The 19435-nt window shown below is 48.3% G+C and overlaps 1 protein-coding gene across 4 annotated transcripts; it reads right to left on the reverse strand.

Annotated features, from left to right (window-relative positions):
* Positions 1-323: 323 nt before the first annotated feature.
* Positions 324-17577, reverse strand: STARD4 (StAR related lipid transfer domain containing 4). Of its 4 annotated transcripts, none has more exons than XM_065550307.1 (7): positions 17278-17507; positions 13948-14066; positions 13437-13552; positions 5370-5419; positions 4041-4167; positions 2799-2913; positions 324-1772 (listed from the first exon to the last, which is right to left on the reverse strand). In XM_065550307.1, exons 3-7 carry the CDS (start codon positions 13539-13541, stop codon positions 1537-1539), a joined length of 633 nt encoding a protein of 210 aa, XP_065406379.1. In that variant the 5' UTR covers positions 13542-13552; positions 13948-14066; positions 17278-17507; the 3' UTR covers positions 324-1536. The 4 variants fall into 4 exon arrangements, with proteins under 4 accessions (XP_065406379.1, XP_065406380.1, XP_005281688.1 ...); XM_065550308.1 differs by having other exon boundaries at positions 13943-14066; positions 17278-17406; XM_005281631.5 differs by lacking the exon at positions 13948-14066 and having other exon boundaries at positions 17278-17577.
* Positions 17578-19435: the final 1858 nt, after the last annotated feature.

Consider the following 19435-nt stretch of genomic DNA (forward strand, 5'->3'; position numbering starts at 1 on the left):
GTGGTATGCTACTTGCTATACTTCGGTCACTGAAAATTATAACAAATTAAAATGTATTCACTACGTCTATCACACAATTAAAGCAAACCCTAATCAAACAAATGCCATACCAATTAAGCATTTGTAGTGTTGCATGGGTAACTATGTAGTTTTCCAAAAGATGCATAGAAATTATTATTAAATGCTCAGGGCCAAACTTGTAAAGATATTTAGGGCACCTAAAGATGTAGCTAGGTATCCAATGGAATTGTCAGACAAGCCTAAGGCATCTACCTCCTCTGTCTAAATACCATTAAAAATTTGGCTCTTAGTTTTCATGTGGCTTTGAATGAGACTAGCGTTTGGGTTTCTGCTTGTTGCTTACCCAGGTTCTTGAGATTTACATTTTTTTTTCTTTTTTTAAACAGATAAAATATTCATGTTTGCAGAGCATTTTATTGTGGTTAGTTACACCCAATTTTCAATTCAGAGAATGTTCGGTCATTTAACATGGGAAAAGCTGTAAGCGGTTACATTGCCTTTATCAGCTCCTTCCATATCCAGATGTAATATTTAACCTCAAATTTTATGATATAATCCAAAAGAAAGATATAGGGGGCGGAGGAGGAATTAAAAATGTTACTGAGTGATTTTTTTTTTTTAAATTGAACTGTGGGGGAAAAAATGGGTTAAGGTTTCCAATAGTAACCAATAAAACCCAATCTACAGTAGATACATAAATACATTTCTGCTTTTAAAAGCTAAGTTGCACGAAGGAATAATGGATGGATGTCTTGGGGTTTTGTGCTTTGATTAATGTGGGCCTGATCCATCACTAATAAAAACAATGGAAAGACTCGTATTGACTTCAATAGGCTCTGAGCAGCTATAAATGCATTCCTACTAAATATTTAGTATCTTGACATAACTACTGTATTTAAGAAGTGTTCCAGTCATAGATAAGACTAATATTTAGGAAATGCCAATAACAGGTATTTGCTAATGTCAATCTTTAGCTCTCAAATAATAGCTCAGTTTTTAAGTGATAATATGCAATTTAATATCCCTTTGGGGAATTCCACTCTGAGCCTTAATACAGACTGTTAAAATCTCATTTTGGATTAAACTAAAATGTATAAAAAATAGAAACATGCACATACAGACTGTATCTTTCTCAATCTTTTAAAGGAGCTCCTTAAAAATAAAAAGGTATACACTATAAAATTCTATTTTCAGTAAGATGCTGGCAGCACAGCTGGTCTGAACTTGCAAAATAATGAGTACTCTTCCACTCCCCTTGTTTCAGTGAGAGTTGAGTTAACTTGATATTTACCAGGGTTGAGCCCCAATTCTGAGCTATCTTCCTTGGAAGCAGATGATTTTGTATGTTCAGTCTGTGCATTATACATTTTCAGAGCTCAGCAAGGAACACAAACCCACATGTTAAGCCAGGGATGTATGCATACCCCCTAGACAGCACCTGCTAACCTAATCAAAGCTTTGATACAATACAGGAAGGAGGAACAGATGATTGCAAGGCATGTATGGAAATCTAGGTCAATAGTTGATTGTTTTCAGTGCCTTTCTGAGGTCAGAGTAAAAGTTTGCCAGGGTACTAGCCATAGCAGTATCTACTGCAGACTGAGGAAGCATCCCTCGCAGTTCAGTCTGGATGAAGCCCGTCAAAAGACTTTGGTCAGGACGATCCTTAAGCGGGACACAGAACCAGCCACAGGGGTGATTAAATCCACGGACAAAATTAGGTCTCACCTCTCCATAGTCTAGACTTATTCCTAATTTAAAATAAAAAGTTACAAAAGTCAGTAAAAGATTGGATCATGAAGCCATGTTTCTTGTCATATGTACACAGTTGCAGGGCCTAGTTCTGTTCTTGGATCCATGGGCACATCTCTCACTGAAATCCTATGGCAGAAGCCCTTTGAATAAATGTGCTCCACTATATAGTTAGCCAACTGACCCAAAAGAAAGCTTTTGTTTGCAGGGGATGGGGGCAGGCGGGGCAGGGGGGAGGAAAGAGAGTGGAGGAGAGATGTGAAATAAATAAAGGGTCTGAAAGAGCAAATGCAAGGTAAGAGTCTCTACTTATGAATATTACAAGTACTGACGGGCACACCTCAGAGAAGCTTGGATCAATAGCCAAGATTTGGATTGTAGTTTTAAAGCATGGAGGTTGCCCATTCTTCATTCAAATCATCTCTCACTGGACAAGCAATAACTTTACACCAGAGTTGACTCCCATTTATAAGCAAGTTCTATTTCCACTCCACCTGATTCACTGTGTAGCTTCGGGCATATCAGTTTCTCTGTCAATTTTCACATGCATAATATGGTGATACTTGCTTAATATGCAGGAATGTTGTGTGGCTTGGCTAATGTTTGTACAGGTCTGTCACATCTTACACTGGGGTTACATTCCGCAGTCAGTGCGTAAAGCGAAAATCACGTATAGTCAAAATTACATTGAGTGTAATGGAGGATGGAATCACCCGCACTACAGGCACAGTATTAAAATTGTTGTTTTTCTCTTTTTTATTTTTATTTATTTATTTATTTGGCCGACCGCGTAAAGCTGAAATCATGCATGTTAAATGTGCATAAGATGCGACAGACCTGTATGTGGCTTTGAATGTGTAAAGTGCTATACAGGAGCACTCTAGTACATTTGCAACACTTTCAGTAGACTATCTTGTAAAGCCTTTAAAAGTTCCAGTTTAAAAGGGGTTCAGAACAGCGTGTACACTTAACTATATGGTAATCTGTTGCAAAATAAGAAAAAGTAGTGGTCAATGACATCTTACCACATGTTAGAAGCCCCTCTTCATACGGAGTTGTGTAAGAGAAGTCAACAAACTCTCTTGGGGAAATGATGTTCCACAGCTGGCCAGCAGTGGTGTAGCGCATTACACAGCAATTCTTCAGGAGGATAGCAAAACAATGAACCATGTATCACCAAAGAGAAGTCTTAATGTTTATATGAAGCTTGCATTTTGTTGAAATATCCCTTATATTTACTTATATCCCTCCTTCCCTACTAAGCTACCCATTTTACAGATGGCTACAGTAAGGTGCAGATTAAAGAGTCATCTTCAAAAGTGTCCAACATTAGGCATTAAATGCCTAAAACTTGGAAGTGTTGAGCAACTGCAAGTAAAGACAACAGAAGCTGAGTGTCCTTGGCTTAAGTTAAGCTCTATATGTCTAAAATTGGACACCCAAAGATTTTGTGAATAAAACCCAGGAGTCCTTTTCACTAACTACTAGGCTGCTCTGCAAAGTGCTTCTGATTCACCAAGCTAGTAATAAAATAGAATGCAGTAATCTTCAACAACAAATTTCTAAAAAGGATACTAATATTTTATGTATTTAACACAATAAGTAAAATAGCTCACTGTAAAGATCTAACTTAAAGCCAGGAAAATTGGATGTAAAAAGTGACCAATGTATAAACCAAAGGCTTTGAAGTGCTGTACTGAATGTCCTCAAAAACCAGGACAAGACTAACAGTCAGCACATAATGAACTTCAAACCTATCTTTTTTGGTATGTCCTGACCCACTGCAGTCACTATTCAGGTTCCAAGCACAAAACCCTGAGGGCATACTGGAGCCAGCCCACAGGTGAATTGGTAGTTTTGCAATTTTTTTTTTTTTTTTTTTTAAAAGCTACATCCCACAGGATAAAAGATATAGAGCTCTAAAGATTGCATTCAAAGTAAAAATAAGACGTTTTAATTCCCTCAGAATATGGATTTTTATTGGAAGATGCCAGAGCATAACCTACTAAATCTTACCCTTTGATCCTTAATTTTGGCAATGGTGGAATTCTGTACCAATTCAACAAGCTTCTGAAATGTATACTATATGCTCCTGTGAGATTACCCCATAAAATAAAGTGTATAGACATGTGCATGGATTAATTTCTCAGGCTATATCACAAAATATCATCGTAAAATGATGCAATTGCTATGATGCACTGTAGAATACATATTTACATCCACACAAATACATGTTCTATTTATAAGAATAAAAGACAAATTTTTACCTCTTCAAACTTTTCAACAATGTCCATTGTAGTCATTAAGCTGTCCCAATCTAGTCTATAAGGTCCAGGTCGAATATGATCTACTACTCTGTTGGTAATGTCTTCCACAACTCCTTGAGCTTTGTAGCTGTTTAAAATATGAAATCCTTTAAGCTTTCCACTTACTGTACACACGTTATCTGGAGATAAAACAATTCTATCCGACAAGTTCAGATATGGGAAAAGACGTATTCAACACCCAGTCCTTTCCCTTGCAATAACTGGTATTTTAAGAGAAAGGTTCTTAAGCTACATTCTGTATTTCTCAAATTGCAAACCTTCTTCTCAGTCCATGTGATATGACTCCTTAGCTTTTTAACATTTATTTTAAGGTCAATAAGAAGATGTACTCCCATTCATGCTGTTCCTTTTTGACACCTACAGTGAGAGGCCATTTTCTGCAATACATCACTACTGTATTTCTCACTGCATGGGTAAATGGAGAGGTAGAACAAAACTGACATCCTCCATCTCTGAAACAGCTTGTCAATTTGCTGTTCCTCTCCCATGAGGAGCAGGAGAGTCAGCTAGGGAAAAGAGGAGGGACAAGTAAAAAGGGGGGGCAGAGGTGAAGGGGAAGGCAAAGAAGAAACACAGAAAGGGAGAACAAAAGGGGTGAGGAGGAGTCAAATCTCCATAAAGCACAAATAAATGGTAATTCCAATACTAGTAAGTCAGTTTTTTCCACTGAGACTGAGCAACCAAAATGCGCCTTGGTAGCCAATTAGAATACCAAATAGATATCTTAGTTTAAACCACGACACATTCAAAAGTCATCTGAAACTGTTTTAGTGGGCTCTTGGAAGCTTTCACCAAGTTATCAGATCCCATACCCGCCACATACACGCAACTCTTCCCAACCATAGGATGGCTTCTTAGCCCATTGGGGGTTCCATGGTACATGAGATTACCAGCATTATGAAAAGTGAGCTGTCACATGCAAGGGCCAACAAGTTTGGACATAGTGCTCTGACTTGCAGATGACTTTTCTAAGAACTCTAAGGATGAAATCTTGCCCCATTTGATGCCAATGGGAGTTTTACCATTGATATCAAAGGACCAAGAATTTCACTGAGTCTTCATTGACAGTTACATGTCTTGTTATAGACAACATACAAGATGCAGGCATTAAAATGTTAAACTCTAAGATAAGTATTATAGGGACTAACTCTATACTGACAAGGCGATAGACTGGATGCTCGAATGGCTTTTCCACATCCCCCATTTCCAACTTCTGTTAACATCTTAAAGTCCCACAAACTTACTTATCTAGTATGAAGGTAAACTTACAGGTATCCACTGAATTCTTCTGATGGCTTCCGCCACACAGTTGCATCTTTCTGGAAAAGTGGAAGAATACCATATTTATTATTTATGTACATTTCTAAAGTGAGCGTCTGTTTTATATCTGGGTAATTCTACAGGTTTAGGCATGAAAACATATGAGCTATACAAAAATATTTTTACCAACAACATGCAAATGCACACTTTCAAATGAGCTGTTTTTCAGTATCAAGTGTTGGAATTCTGTCAGAAACAGAGTTATCCTAAAGTTAAGGCCCTGATCAAGCAAAGCACTGAAGCATATGCTTCACTTTTAAGCCTGTGAGTCAATGTGACTAACATGTTTCAGTGCTTTGCTTGATCAGGGACTAAAATAGGTTCAGCACCAGTCTGTATCCCCCACATTATTATTAAAACACAATCAGGTTTAGCCATGAAATTATTGCATTGAATACTTTGTGTGAAACTTGTTAGCAATGACGCCAGGAAAAAATAACAAAATGTACTACCATGTAGCAGAAAAATTGGAAAGCAGGCTGCTTTCAATTTTTTAAACATATGCTAAGTTCTATTTATACCATTGCATATACTTTTTTAAAAAAATAGTTTTGCTAAAATTGGACATAGTCACTAGGACCTTACTTTTTGCCATAAACAAGCTTTTTCAGCCTAGTGCCCTGGCTCATTATCAAGGGCACCTGGTTAGTAGGTCCTTACAGGGCATTAGCTTTTTTTCTTTATTAAAACAAAAACAGGAGGCATGATTTTTATTTAACATGTTTAAGGAATGACAACATTTAATACAGTTCTTCACATTTTTAAAGAGGCCAGGTTTATTACTTACCACCTTGACGACATCTAGCAGGAAACCATATGTAAGACACGTCAATGCAGCAATATCACACCATTTGTTTACAAATGCAAAGTTTGTTGCCAGACCCAGGAAAAAGATTGGAGTGTGTCTGAGCAAAAGGAACTTAAGCTGAGTCCCCACTGCATTACTAACTTGAGCTTCAGTAGCACTAAAGCTCCAACCCTCTCCCCTACACAGGGCCGGTGCAACCCATTAGACACTAGCATTTGGGGGGTGGCATTTCAGGATCTTCGGCCACCCCGGTCATCGTCGTCATTTAGGCAGAGGGAGCTGGGGCAGGGGGATGCGGGGAGGGCCGCCTGCAGCAAGTAAGGGGGGGGGGGGGCATGCAGGGGAACACCCTGCTCCAGCTCACCTCTGCTCCGCCTCCTCCCCTGAGCACGCCGCCCCGCTCTGCTTCTCTCCCTCCCAGGCTTGCGGCGCCAAACAGCTGATTGGCGCCGCAAGCCTGGGAGGTGGGACAAGTGGAGCAGCGAAGGCGTGCTCGGGGAGGAGGCGGAGCAGAGGTGAGCTGGGGCGGGGAGCTGCCGCATGGCTCCCCGGGCCGGGGGGAGCTTCTGCGGGGGGGGGAGGGGGCGCGCCTCAGGGCGCGGGGGGGGAGCTGCCTTAGGGCAGCGAGGCGGGGGGGAGACAGAGACCTGCCACAGGGCTCGGGGAGGGGCGCAAGGTGGAAGTTTCGCTTAGGGCGTGAAACTTCGTTGCACCCGCCCTGCCCCCACAATGGCCAACTAGCTTGAGTTTAAAGCCCCACATGACTTAAGTTACAGATTTGTATGTGTGGAAGGGAGTTGGGTTGGGGGTAACAGTTCAGTGATACCTCGAGCTAACTATGCTGTGAAGACATACCCTTAAAGCTACAGGACATTAGTGTCTAAGGGCGGGTCTACACCACCCAAAGATACAAGTTGGCTGAACTTAAAATCAGTTAAGCCTAACAGGTTGAAAAATGTTTTTCCTGATCTGTGTGGACTAGGTTAAAGCATGTTACACATATCTGTGTTCTAGGTCTCAATCTTCAGATGCATGCAACTCAGCTGCTGGGCAGAACTGGGGTTGGAACTAACCACAACATAAAGCCTCAGAGGTGGATGAACACACTGTAAAGAACATATTTCAATCAGTATTGGGTACATAGAGACATACATTTCTTTAGATGTTTTTAAAAAAAGTGAGTCACTTATTCTGTAACAGTGGGTTTTCTCTGAATAATCACCACTCCTATATTATACTGCATCTTCTGCTTCCAAAGAAACTCAAAATGACCTACATATTTTGGAAAGACTTTAGTGATCTCCATTCTGTGGTAATCTCCTTCTAAAATCATAGAAACATAGGGCTGGAAGGGATCCTGAGAAGTCATCAAGTCCACCCTCACATGCTGTTGCAGAACCAAGTAAACCTAGACCATCCCTGACCAGTGTCTGTCCAACCTGTTCTTAAAAACCTCCAATGATAGGGCTTCCATAGTCTCCACTGAAACCCTATTCCAGAGTGCAAGTACCCTTTCTGACAGACCCAGACCAGTGGGGTACAGGAGTCTGGTAGAGGGCAAATATACTGGTCACTGGATGAGTAGTTTTCTGTTCCCTGAGTGATCAGACCTATTGGGATCCAGGAAGTGGGCGGGCTTCGCCCGCCCACTGCTAAAGGATCCCCCCCAGCCTAAGGGGGGGTCCACAGGACCTGGAGACCAAAAAATTACGGGGGACAACTAATAAAAGAACAGGGTCAGGAGTGAGGTCAAAGGGTCAAACGAAGCAAACCAGACGGGGACACCGAGCAGAGAACCCCGGACAGCGCCCACTGCTCCTCGAAGGTGTCAAGGGAGCCAGTGGACGCAGCCCAGAGGAACTCTGCCCAGATACGTGAAAGAATGGAGGACCTGAAATACGCCCCACAGTCACAAGAAACTCCATCGGCCAACCTCCTCACTCTGGTTTTATAGATGGCCAGTTTCGCTAGGGCCAGAAGGAGGTTGACCAGGAGGTCCCGCGACTTTGTGGGGCGACGGATAGGGAGTGCATAAATAAAAAGGTGAGGAGAAAAGTGCAACAAAAACCTTAACAAAATATCCGTGAGGAGCTGGAATAGGGGCTGCAGCCTGGCGCACTCCAGGTAAACATGCGCCAGGGTCTCCCTCACGCCGCAAAAGGGGCAGGTGTCTGGGATAGGGGTAAACCGCGCCAAGTACACGCCCGTGCTCACAGCTCCGTGAAGGAGCCGCCAACTGATGTCCCCGGTGGGCTTCGGGATCAGAGCAGAATAAAGGCTGGCCCACCGGGGCTCCTCACCCTCTAGAGGTGGCAGAAGGTCCCGCCACTTCGTATCGGGGCGGGACGCGAGGGTGAGGACATGAAGAACATGGAGCACGAGTGTGTATAGATGTTTCCTTGGCGCGGTCCGGAACAGAACTGGCTGCAGTTGGTGCAGCCGGCTCATGGCGAATGGACGGGGAGGGGGCCGGTTGGGTCCACGGGGCAGGGGCCCGATGAAAAAGTCTGGAGGGCTCGGAGTGGAGGGTGGGCGGGGCGTGCCCTCTGGCAGGACCCGGTCGAGATAGTCCCGAGCAGCGGGCGGCAAAGTGGCCCTCACCTCCTGAAGTACGCGCCGGGGAGTACGAGGTCTGGAGAGCCCCATGCGCTGAGCGAGCGTCAGGGGATCCAGCCAGTCTCCCCGGTCGTAGTCCAGGAGGTCTCCGACTTTTGTGACTTCTGCTAGGACCAACCTCTGGCGCACCATGAGGGACTCCGCCACCTGCACACGAAGCTGGGGGTTGTATAGCAGGGGCTCCGCGAGGAGATCTGCCCCCACGGTGGCCGCCACGGACCTGGTCACTGAAAACAGTTTCCAGGTCCGGAGGAGGTCCTGGTAGAAGACCGGCAGCTCGGAGAGGCCTCGCGGAAGACCTCTCAGATGGAGACAAAGGAGCTGCCGGTCATATCGGAGCCCTCGGAAGCGGCGCAGGAAGGCGTGCGCCAATACGCTCCATGCTGGACTACCTGCACCATAAAGGAACCTCTGCAGGGCCTGGAGGCGGAAGACGTGGATCTGAGCCTGCAGACACTTCAGGCCCTGCCCTCCCTCCTCCAGGGGTAGATGGAGAACCCCCGCAGAGACCCAGTGCAGTCCTGACCAAAAGAACTCCAGAATCAACGTCCGGAGGGTGGTCAGGAAGCCCAGGGCCGGGACCATGGTGTTGAGCCGGTACCAGAGCATGGACAGGACTAGTTGATTGAGCACCAGTGCTCTCCCTCGAAGGGAGAGACACTGGAGTAGTCCTGTCCATTTCTGGAGCCGCTCCGACACTCTGCCCTCTAAACCTAGCCAGTTCTCCGGCGGAGACGGATGCGTGGCAGAAAGGTAAATGCCGAGATAGAGCAGCGGACCCGCGCTCCACCGGATGGCCTGAAGCGCGGGTGGGAGGGAGCTCGCCTGCCACCCGTCCCCTACCACCAGGCCAGAGCTCTTGACCCAGTTAACCCGGGCGGAGGAGGCCACCAAATAGATGGTCTGGCAAGCCTCCACCCGCACCAGGTCCCCCGGGTCCTGGACCATGAGGAGCACGTCGTCGGCGTACGCCGACAGGACCAGCCGCAGCTCCGGCTCCCGCAGCACCAACCCTGCCAACCTCCTACGGAGGAGACAGAGGAAGGGCTCGATCGCCAGAGCATACAGCTGGCCCGAGAGGGGGCACCCTTGACGTACTCCTCGCCCGAAGCTGACCGGTTCGGTCAGGGTCCAGTTGAGCCTGACCAAACACTCCGCGGAGGCGTACAGCACCTGGAGAAAACCCACAAACTGGGGCCCGAAGCCAAACGCTCACAGAGTGCCCAGGAGATACCCGTGGTCCACCCTGTCGAACGCCTTCTCCTGATCCAGGGACAGGAGGGCGAACGACAGACCATCCCTACACCCGAGTTCCAAGAGGTCCCGGACCAGATACAAGTTGTTAAAGATGGTGCGGCCCGGGACGGTGTAGGTCTGGTCTGGGTGGATCACGTCCACCAACACGGACCCTAGCCGCAGCGAGATGGCCTTTGCTATGATTTTATAGTCCGTGCTGAGGAGCGAGATGGGACGCCAATTCCGTAAATCGCGGCAGTCCCCCTTCTTCGGCAATAAGGTCAGCACGGCTCGCCTGCACGAAAGAGGGAGGACCCCGCCCTGCAAGGACTCAGCCCAGACGGTGACAAGGTCCGGGCCGAGGATGTCCCAAAACACGCAGTAGAACTCCACGGTCAGCCCGTCCATGCCCGGAGATTTATTGGTGGGCATGCGGCGGAGGGCTTCCGAGAACTCTGCCAGAGTGAGAGGCAGCTCCAGCCGATCGCGGTCGCCCGCGCTGACCGTCGGGAGTTCATCCCAGAGCATTCTGCAAGCGTTAGGATCGGTCGGATCCGGGGAGAAAAGGCCTGCGTAGAAGGCCCTGGCCCTCCTGCACATTTCCGCCGGATCCGTGAGGGGGGTGCCGTCCTCTGCTAGAAGGCAAGTGACATGCTTTTTAGCCCCCCTCTTTTTCTCCAAGGCATAGAAAAAGCGGGAACTGCGATCCATCTCCCGAAGGAGGCGGATGCGGGATCGAACAAAGGCACCTCGGGCCCGATGGTCCTCGAGGGTCCGCAGCTCTTCCCGCTTCTCCCGGCACGCTCCGCAGAGGGATGGATCACCGGGGCTGGCGGCCAGACGCCTCTCCAGCTCTAAGACCTCCCGTTCCAACTGCCCTATCGCCGCATCCCTCCGTCGGCTGGCGCCCCAGGTGTAGTCACGGCAGAAGAGCCGGGCGCGCACCTTCCCCAGGACCCACCACCGTCGCGCCGAGGGAAAGGCACGCCGCTGCCCTCGCCAGGCTAGCCAGAACTCCCGGAAGGACGCCACGAAGCCCACATCCTCCAACAAGTGCCAATAGGCCGGCCCCGGCCTCTCCGCGCAGAGAGAGGCTGTCACGGTGGCTAGATGGTGATCTGAAAAAGGGGCCGGCCGGACGCTGGAGGAGTGGGCCCGGGAAAGATGGAAGCGTGACATATAGATGCGGTCCAACTGGGAGTGGTACGACCGATGGACCTCTACCCGGACAAAAGTGAATGTCGAAACGTCATCCGGGTGGTGGTCGCACCAGACATCCACCAGGGAGTGATGTTCGACGATCTCCCGGAGGACGTCCGCGGCGGCCTGGTGCTGCTCAGTCCCCGAGCGGTCCCGTTCCTCAAGGGTGGCATTAAAGTCCCCGCCCAGGACCAGGCACTCGCGAGGATCCAAGGTGCCGAGGAAGGCGGACGCCTGCTGATAAAAACACAACCTCTCCGGGCCCAATGTCAGGGCATAAACGTTGACGAGATTAACCACAAGCCCCTCCATGCGGACCCGGAGGTTCAGCAGGCGGCCCGGCACAGCCTCGGTGACCCCAGCACCTCGGGCCGTAGGTCGGGGGAGAACAGGGTCGCCACTCCAGCCGTACGAACTGTGAGGTGGCTAAAATAGACCCTGTCCCCCCACTCCAGCCGCCAGCTAGCTTCAGCGGCCGGATCCGTATGGGTCTCCTGCAGGAAAATCACAGAGTACCCCCCCTCCCGAAGGAAGGAGAGCACCTGGCTCCTGCGGAGACCCATCCTACAGCCCCGGGTGTTTAATGTTGTGAAGATGATCGGTGCCATTAGGATGGCTGGGGGGGATCCTCGCTAGCAGAGACACCCACGGCCTCCGTCGGGCCGCGCAACAATCCGTGACCTACCCCATAAGCGATTAAGGAGTCACGGAAGAGTCAGACCCGTTGGTAGGCCGCGGCGGCCTGCCTCCCGGTCCTCTTACCCTCCCCCCCTGAGGGCCCTCGCGGCCCGGAGGATCTGATGGAAATCCCCCCATCGCTGGAGTGCAAGCTGTACCTTGTTGCGGGAGCCACGGACGTCCTCAAGGAAGTCCCGTAGCTCCTCTCTCAGCGTATGGGGGGGTGGGGTTATTGATCTATGGCTATCCCCCAGGGGGGCCCCTGTCACAGCCCCGTGGCCCACCGAGACGGGCAAGCAGGGGGCAGACCCTCGACATGGTGTCCGATGGGCTGGCACCACGTGGCCCGCCTCAGACCCTGGCTCAATGGGGGGCGGCGGAGGGAAAATAGCAGCCTCTGGTGGGTCGGGACAGAGAAAAACAAAGGCCGCTCCTTGGGGGTCATCCTCTGGGATATGGAAGGAGACGGCCCCAGGGGCGGCAATAGCATCATGGAAAGTGGAGGGGACAGGGACGGGGTCGGTGACAGGGGCAGGGTCGGAGTCAGGAATAGGGACAGGGGAAGGGGCGATAGTGGGATCGGGGGCCTCAGCAGCCAGGCCACTGGGTGGGGGGGGTGGCACCCCACAAAGGGGCTCAGGGATTTGCAGGGAGGGAGGTGGGCCCTCGGCGATGCCGGACTTGTGCTCCAAGGCAGATGGTAAGGCCACGGCATCCGTAGGTGGAGAATCAACGATGGGGCCCCCACCCGGAAAGGAGGTCGGCTGTCCCTCAGCCATGAGGGAGTCCCCTGGCGACTCGGGTCCCGGTTGCGTGGCACTGGCCATCGCCTCAAGAGGTTCGGCGGCCACTAGCGGGGTGCCATCTGCAGCTGGGATGGTGGAAGAGTCCAGGGGCTCCTCGGAGGCGGGAGTGGAAGCAGTGGGTAAGGGGACAGAATACGGGGAAAGGGGGGCCGAGGCGAGGTCGCTCAGATCAAGTCCCGCTGGCAGAGGATTGTCCTCCCCCTGGGTAACCGGGGTCAGACCCAGGGCCTCGATCTCCTCATAAATGGAAGGGAGATCACCTTCCACCACCCCAGGGCTCTCCCCGCCTGCACACGAAGCGACGCTCGCCTTGGTGCGTGCAGGGGCTTCAGATTGTAAGGGGGTGAGAGGGGCTCCATCAGGGGTTTCCATAGGAAGGGACACCGGAGGAGGGGTAGTGTAATCCTCCGATGCTGCCACGTCTTCCCTAGCCGGCAATGGTGGACAAAACCACTGGGGCAAGGGGGAGGGGCAAAAGGCAGCAAGGGGCAAATGGGTAGGCAGCAGGGGCAAAGGTGGGGGCTTGTTGCAGGGGGGAGGGAGTCAGTCAAAAGGGGGGGTACGTGCACCCACGTGCGCTTGCAATAAAAAAGAAAGCCCATTTTTTCCCTTCATCTGATAAAGAAAACAGTAGTACAATTACATACAAGAAGTTGTAACTGGATCATTTACCGTTTTCTTAGCAATTCGCCATTCACCATCTTCAATGCTGTGGTACTGGATTAGAGTATTTTTCAGCTTTGTTGCCAGAGAAGCTGCATCTGGAAGGATTTCCATTCTTTTTTCTCCTGTATAGAAATTTACCATTTAAGTTCAAGATCAGCCATTAAGAGGGTTTAGTTTCTCTGAGTTAATCACTGTCTGACATGTGGAACCAACAGTTTAAGGGCAGGAATGCTCAGGAACACTAAACTGAATTAAAGGATTAAACTAAAGTGAACTAAGGCCACCTCTGCCTGAGTGTCCACATACGTGTACACTGCATTTTAAGTTATCAAGGGGTAGCCGTGTTAGTCTGTATCCACAAAAACAACAAGGAGTCCGGTGGCACCTTAAAGATTAACAGATTTATTTGGGCATAAACTTTCGTGGGTAAAAAACCTCACTTCTTCAGATGCATGGAGTGAAAATTACAGATGCAGGCATTATATAATGACACACGAAGAGAAGGGTGTTACCTCACCGTGTTGACAGGGCCAATTCAATCAGGGTGGATGTAGTCCACTCCCAATAATAGATGAGGAGGTGTCAATTCCAGGAGAGGCAAAGCTGCTTTTGTAGTGAGTCAGCCACTCCCAGTCCCTATTCAAGCTCAAATTAATGGTGTTAAATTTGCAAATGAAAAAATGAAAAGAACATTTGCAAAATTAATGTGATGAAGGCCAACAAATGTCATTACTTTAGCCACTCTCATACACACATGTATATTATACACCGGCACCACACACATGCTTAAGTATGGCTCAGGAGCTGCTGTAAATATAAATTAATGGTGATCACCCACAGTATACGTGTCTAGTGCAGAAAAGCCCTACACAATAATACCTAACTGAAAAAGCAGATTTTGTGGAATTTCAAGACTGACAATTAAGACAACTACTATTTTATAGATACTAAACAGACATGGGAAGCTAGGCCTATAAACTAGGATTCTTTTAGTAAATTGGTGAAGGCTATATTTAAAAGCAAATGGACAAATCCACAAAGGGGATGTGAGCTTAGCATTGCAGCACCTAACTTTAGGCAACTTGCCACCCAGTAGAATCCACAGCCTAAGTTAGGTGTCCACGCTCCCTATGCAACATATGGGGGAGAACTAGGCCCTAAGAATGGAAATTCACAAAAGCCAGCAAGCTGAGCAGGGAGCTGCCTAAACTAGCCAGTAGGAAGTGCTCGGGCAAGGAATTTAAATACCTAACTCAGAGGCTGCAGGACTCAATCATGAACCCTCTCCTGGAGATAGGCACCAGTGGTAACAGCACTCACCTAGGAGGTAGGAGACCTGAGTTCAAATCCCTGCTCTGACTCAGGCAGAGTGGAGATTTGAACCTGGATCTCCTCCATCTTGGGTGAGTGCTCTAACTACTGGGTATAAATGGAACACTATATTGTCAGTGTTTTATTGTGATTAGGTGTTCTCCAAGAATGCCTACCAAATTGGGTCCCACACGCAAGACAAGCAGGGGAACATGTAGTTCAAGGATCCCACTGAGGTTGAGGGATAAGCTAGATGCTGAGGCAGCTTTGTGCATACCCACCAGCAGAAATTTAGGATTTTACCAGCAGAAATTTAAGCATACAAGGGCCTTTAGGGTTAGATGGCAGCTGAGCAAGTCTTTTGAGGATGGACATTTTGGACCTAAGCACCTAAACTGATAAGGCACCTCAATCCCTCTGTGGATGTAGCCCATAGCTAATAAAATTAGTTAATTCTTGCATTTGAAATTAAACATTTGACAATTAATCTTTATTTAAAAAAAAAAGAGATCCCATTCCTAAGTAAAATACAACTACAATCTACAAAACTACAGCCATTCAGAGAAGATCTGCTCTATTCTTCTTACATCAAGGATTGCTGTAAAAATGGGGGAGAGGGGAACTTAAGTCCACAGTAAGTTATCAGTAGCATTTTAGATTAATTTAAGTTTTTAAAATTAAGTGAGGTTAGCCATTTACTTGCTTAAACATGGAGCCCTAGTGCTTTGTGCAATCCCATTGAAATCAGTGGGAAACCCAATTGTTGGACCCAACCCTGTCATTGCAAATGAACTATCGGCTTGGGCTATGAAAGCAGAGAGATCAGTTTAATTTCTCTTTGCTATCTGGCTAGTTTCTTTCTACTATTCATGCACTATCACAATGCTCTGTTTGGGTTCAATATCCTGCAGTGGAATATTTTTCTAATTGATTTGTTTTTTAGTATAATTAATGGGAAAATTGATTCATATTAGGTTGTTTTTAAAATACAACTCTTAGGTTTAAACTGATTTGTCTTGAGTAGGGTGCGCATGGAAATAGCAAGGGATTTTCCCTCCCTTCCTCAAATTCTTGAGCAGGGAGTCAGTTGTAAACAAGATAGAAACCAGAGGTACTGCTCCCAAATTAGTTCCAGTGGTGGCACTAATTTTCTTCAGGAGACCAAAACACTCCAACTAACCTTACAAATGGTGGCAGACCTGCCCATTCAGTAAGCTTGCCCTAGAGAAATTTTAGCGGAGTAAGCCAGAAATCTCACAGGGCTCCTACTGCTCCACACTTCACAATCTTAATACAACACTTCCCCCTAAACTAACTGTCTAATTTACATAGCTCTCAATGCAGCCAGAGAAGCAGCCTACAGTCAAGAGAACTTTTATCACTGCAATTTTGTAAGCTTTTTTTTTTAATAAGACAACTAAAATTAACCAGACAGAAGGGAAATAAATACTGCATCATACCTGCATCCTCCACCATCACCCTTCACAAAAAACCCCTCACAGTACTCTCCCATTTCTAAAAGACCACAAAAATAAATGGGTTTTGCAATAGTCTATCAGACCAATAGATGCAGACTACTTAAATCAAAGATAGGGAGTTTAGTTCCAAGGATGGCATATTAAGACATCTTGTTATTACTTATAAGCAATTACTATTAACAAATACCATGTCACTACCATATGTATGTCTCTCTCATGAACAGAAGTTGATCCAATAAAAGATAACTCACCCACCGTGGTTCGCTACTATGCACTGAATGACATCCAGAGAACATACAAAAGATCAATGTTTTACTATCCCAAAGAATAGATTAAATACTGCTCACTGTATATACCACAGCATCATTAAGAGGAAATTAGAAACATTTCCAATTAATGAACTCAAGTTTAAGCATCACTAAAGGGGGTGGGGGGAAATAGCACTGAAGTAAACTTATACAACGCTATTAGTTAACCCAGTAAGCGAGGGCTGGGCCCACTTTGTCCCGGCTGTTAATGAAGGAGATGTGACCGCTACACGATATGCTCGCCCCCGGGGCAGAGCCTGGACGGGACACGGGCAGAGGCTGCGCTCAGCCCCTGGGGAGCGCACACAGCACTGGGGCAGACGTCTCTGTACAGCGGCCGCCTCAGCAGCCGGTAGTTGACGTGCGCTAATTGGTGCGGGGCAGGGTAGGGTTATCCGGGTCCCAGCTAGAAGCGGGCAAAGGGCCGGGCTCCAGCGGCTGCCCGACGCGGGGCGCTGAGCCCGGATCCCCTTAGCCCGGGCCCGCCCGGGCACCCCCCGCCGTCCTCCCCTAGAGCTCTGCCGCTTCGGCTCCCCGGGCGGGCACGGACCGTGCGGCTGGCTCCCGTCCTGCCGAGCAGCCCCACCACGCAGCATCTCCGTGCCCAGGCCCGGGTTCCCGAGCGGCAGGCGGCGGCTCCGGACTTTGCCCTGGAGCCGGTGCCCCCTGGCAGGGCCCTAGCCCCAGAGCCTCCCCCCGTTCCCACTCGGGGGCCCCGCGCAGGCTGCGGGAGGGCCGCCCCTTACTCACCTGGGCCCCGTGGGCAGGGGGCTGCCGCGCTCCCCGCCTGGCACCACACCGCCGCGATGGTGCCAGCTGTGCCTGAGCCTTCTCAGCCCGCAAAGCAGCCGACGCCGGCAGCCAATGAGCGCGCAGCCGGCTTCCCCGGCGCAGCCAATCACAGGGCGGACCGGCCCGTCTCATTTCGCTGGCCTGAGCTGATGAAGCCGCGGAATTGGGACCTGCACTTCCTCCCTTTCGGCTAGGGGGGATGGGCGGAGTCTCCGATGCACGCAACCTACCTTCCACTGACATAAGAGAGACCTCATTGGCTGAGATGGTGGCAGGTGGGGACTTCTGATTGGTGGCTGCTGCTAGGCACAGTGCAGTGATTGGCCAGAGGGAGTGGACTGATGGGGTTGGGTAGGGCTGAAGAGTATAAATGGGTGGCTGGGTATTCAGGGTGGTTTCTGTACCCAGCATCCTGACAGTGATAGTGGTGTACAGTGCTGTCTGGAGGGCTTGTGGCTGAATGGGGGGGCAGGACAAGGTGTGGCTGAGGGGGCTTTGGCTGCTCAGTGGGTTTGACCCCCTCTTCTAGGGCAGTCCCCTATCCCAGTCTGGGCCTGGTTGTTTGTTTGTATGCGCCTAGGGTTTCTCGGAGGCTTAATTAAGGCCTCAGCCAGCCACCTCCAGGCACAGAACAACATGGGATCTGGTTGTCTCACAGCTTTTCAGTCTCTGTGGTAGACACACCAGGCAAAGGCTATGCTTTGATCCCATTAGGGACACCTTGAGGCAAGAGAGGCTAGTGGACAACAATTTTTTTTCTTTTCTTTGGGTTCCTCTTGAAACCGTGTCCCCCCTTCCCCCTGCTGCTAGGGGACTTAATATTTATCAACATGTTACATACACAAGTCAACTTCTTTCACCTCAAGCAATCAAATGCACCAAATAGAGTCTGATCACAGATACATTGTCCCTTTTGCAAACTTGCAGATCAGAGTGAGCTGGCCCAGGGCTTTGATAGCAATATGGCCAGCGTGGATCTCACCTGTGCAGGATTACTTTAAGGACCTTACTAGCTCAAGAAAATTAACAAAGGTATTCCATAACTTTAGAGAAAAATCTGCACAATGGGATCTGACTACGTCTGTATCAGCCAGGCAACCTACCAACATCTGTCAGTTTCCTGGTGACAGGCACCCATAACTTGTAAGCAAATCGATCAATAGGCAGATTGCAATGCCAGTGTATTTTTGACACAAAAAAGTGTGTTACATGTTTTTTTTTAAAAATGAGTATCCATAGTATTTTGTTATATTAATTTAGCTTGCTCTGTTAAAACTTCTGAGGTAATTTTACCCACACCAAACTTGAAGTGTTAATATTCCTCGGTTGAAATCTGATATGGTGTGATATAATGGAGGTTTATTAATTCTCTTGATAAAAGAATATGTCTTCTGCTTACTATTCAGTTTGTTGGATTCCCTTCTGCTCTTGGAGGCTCAGCTATGGTCTAGCCTGCTATTTTATATATACTGGGTAAAGAACAAATGACTTGTTTTCTTTCTGATGCAGAACTGGCTAGTATCTCTGCCTTTGTCAACTCACGATTAGACTAATGGAATTCTCTGTACACGGCCTTAAAGCACTCGGAAACTTAAGTTAGTGCAGAGTGCAACCCCCCTGCTTATTAAATGGTGATTCACAAAGAGAGCGAGTCATACTGCTGCAGTTGTGATTGGCAATGTGACTCAAGCTAAAAAGAGGGGACTGGTAGCAGATGATTTTCTTAAAGGGGATCCTCAAATCTGGAATTTGTCACTGCTCGTCTTCCCACTTCTTCAGTCCAACTGAACCTGATTTTGATAACCTTCAAGGCAAAGCCCTTTTTGAGGGGTGGTGTGAGTGTGTTGTGTGATATTCTGTAGTATAGTTTGAGAGCTAGCAGTGCCTTGGATGAACAAGTCATTATCGGTTTAAATTTTTAGCCTTGGTCTCATATATGGTACCTGACCACCACTGCAGAATTACAGTATGCCGTTTTCCTTCAGGGGTCTGAGAGTATACTCTGTGTACCATGAACTTGGAGGCAAACACTGCAGGTACTCCAAGCACTAGGTTCTACAGGCTGTAAACTTCAGTGGGTTCTGATAAACACTCACGCTGAGTAACAGAGGATTGC

This window comes from Chrysemys picta, chromosome 6 (assembly GCF_011386835.1).
Source record: "Chrysemys picta bellii isolate R12L10 chromosome 6, ASM1138683v2, whole genome shotgun sequence".
In the NCBI taxonomy this organism is placed as follows: domain Eukaryota; kingdom Metazoa; phylum Chordata; order Testudines; family Emydidae; genus Chrysemys; species Chrysemys picta.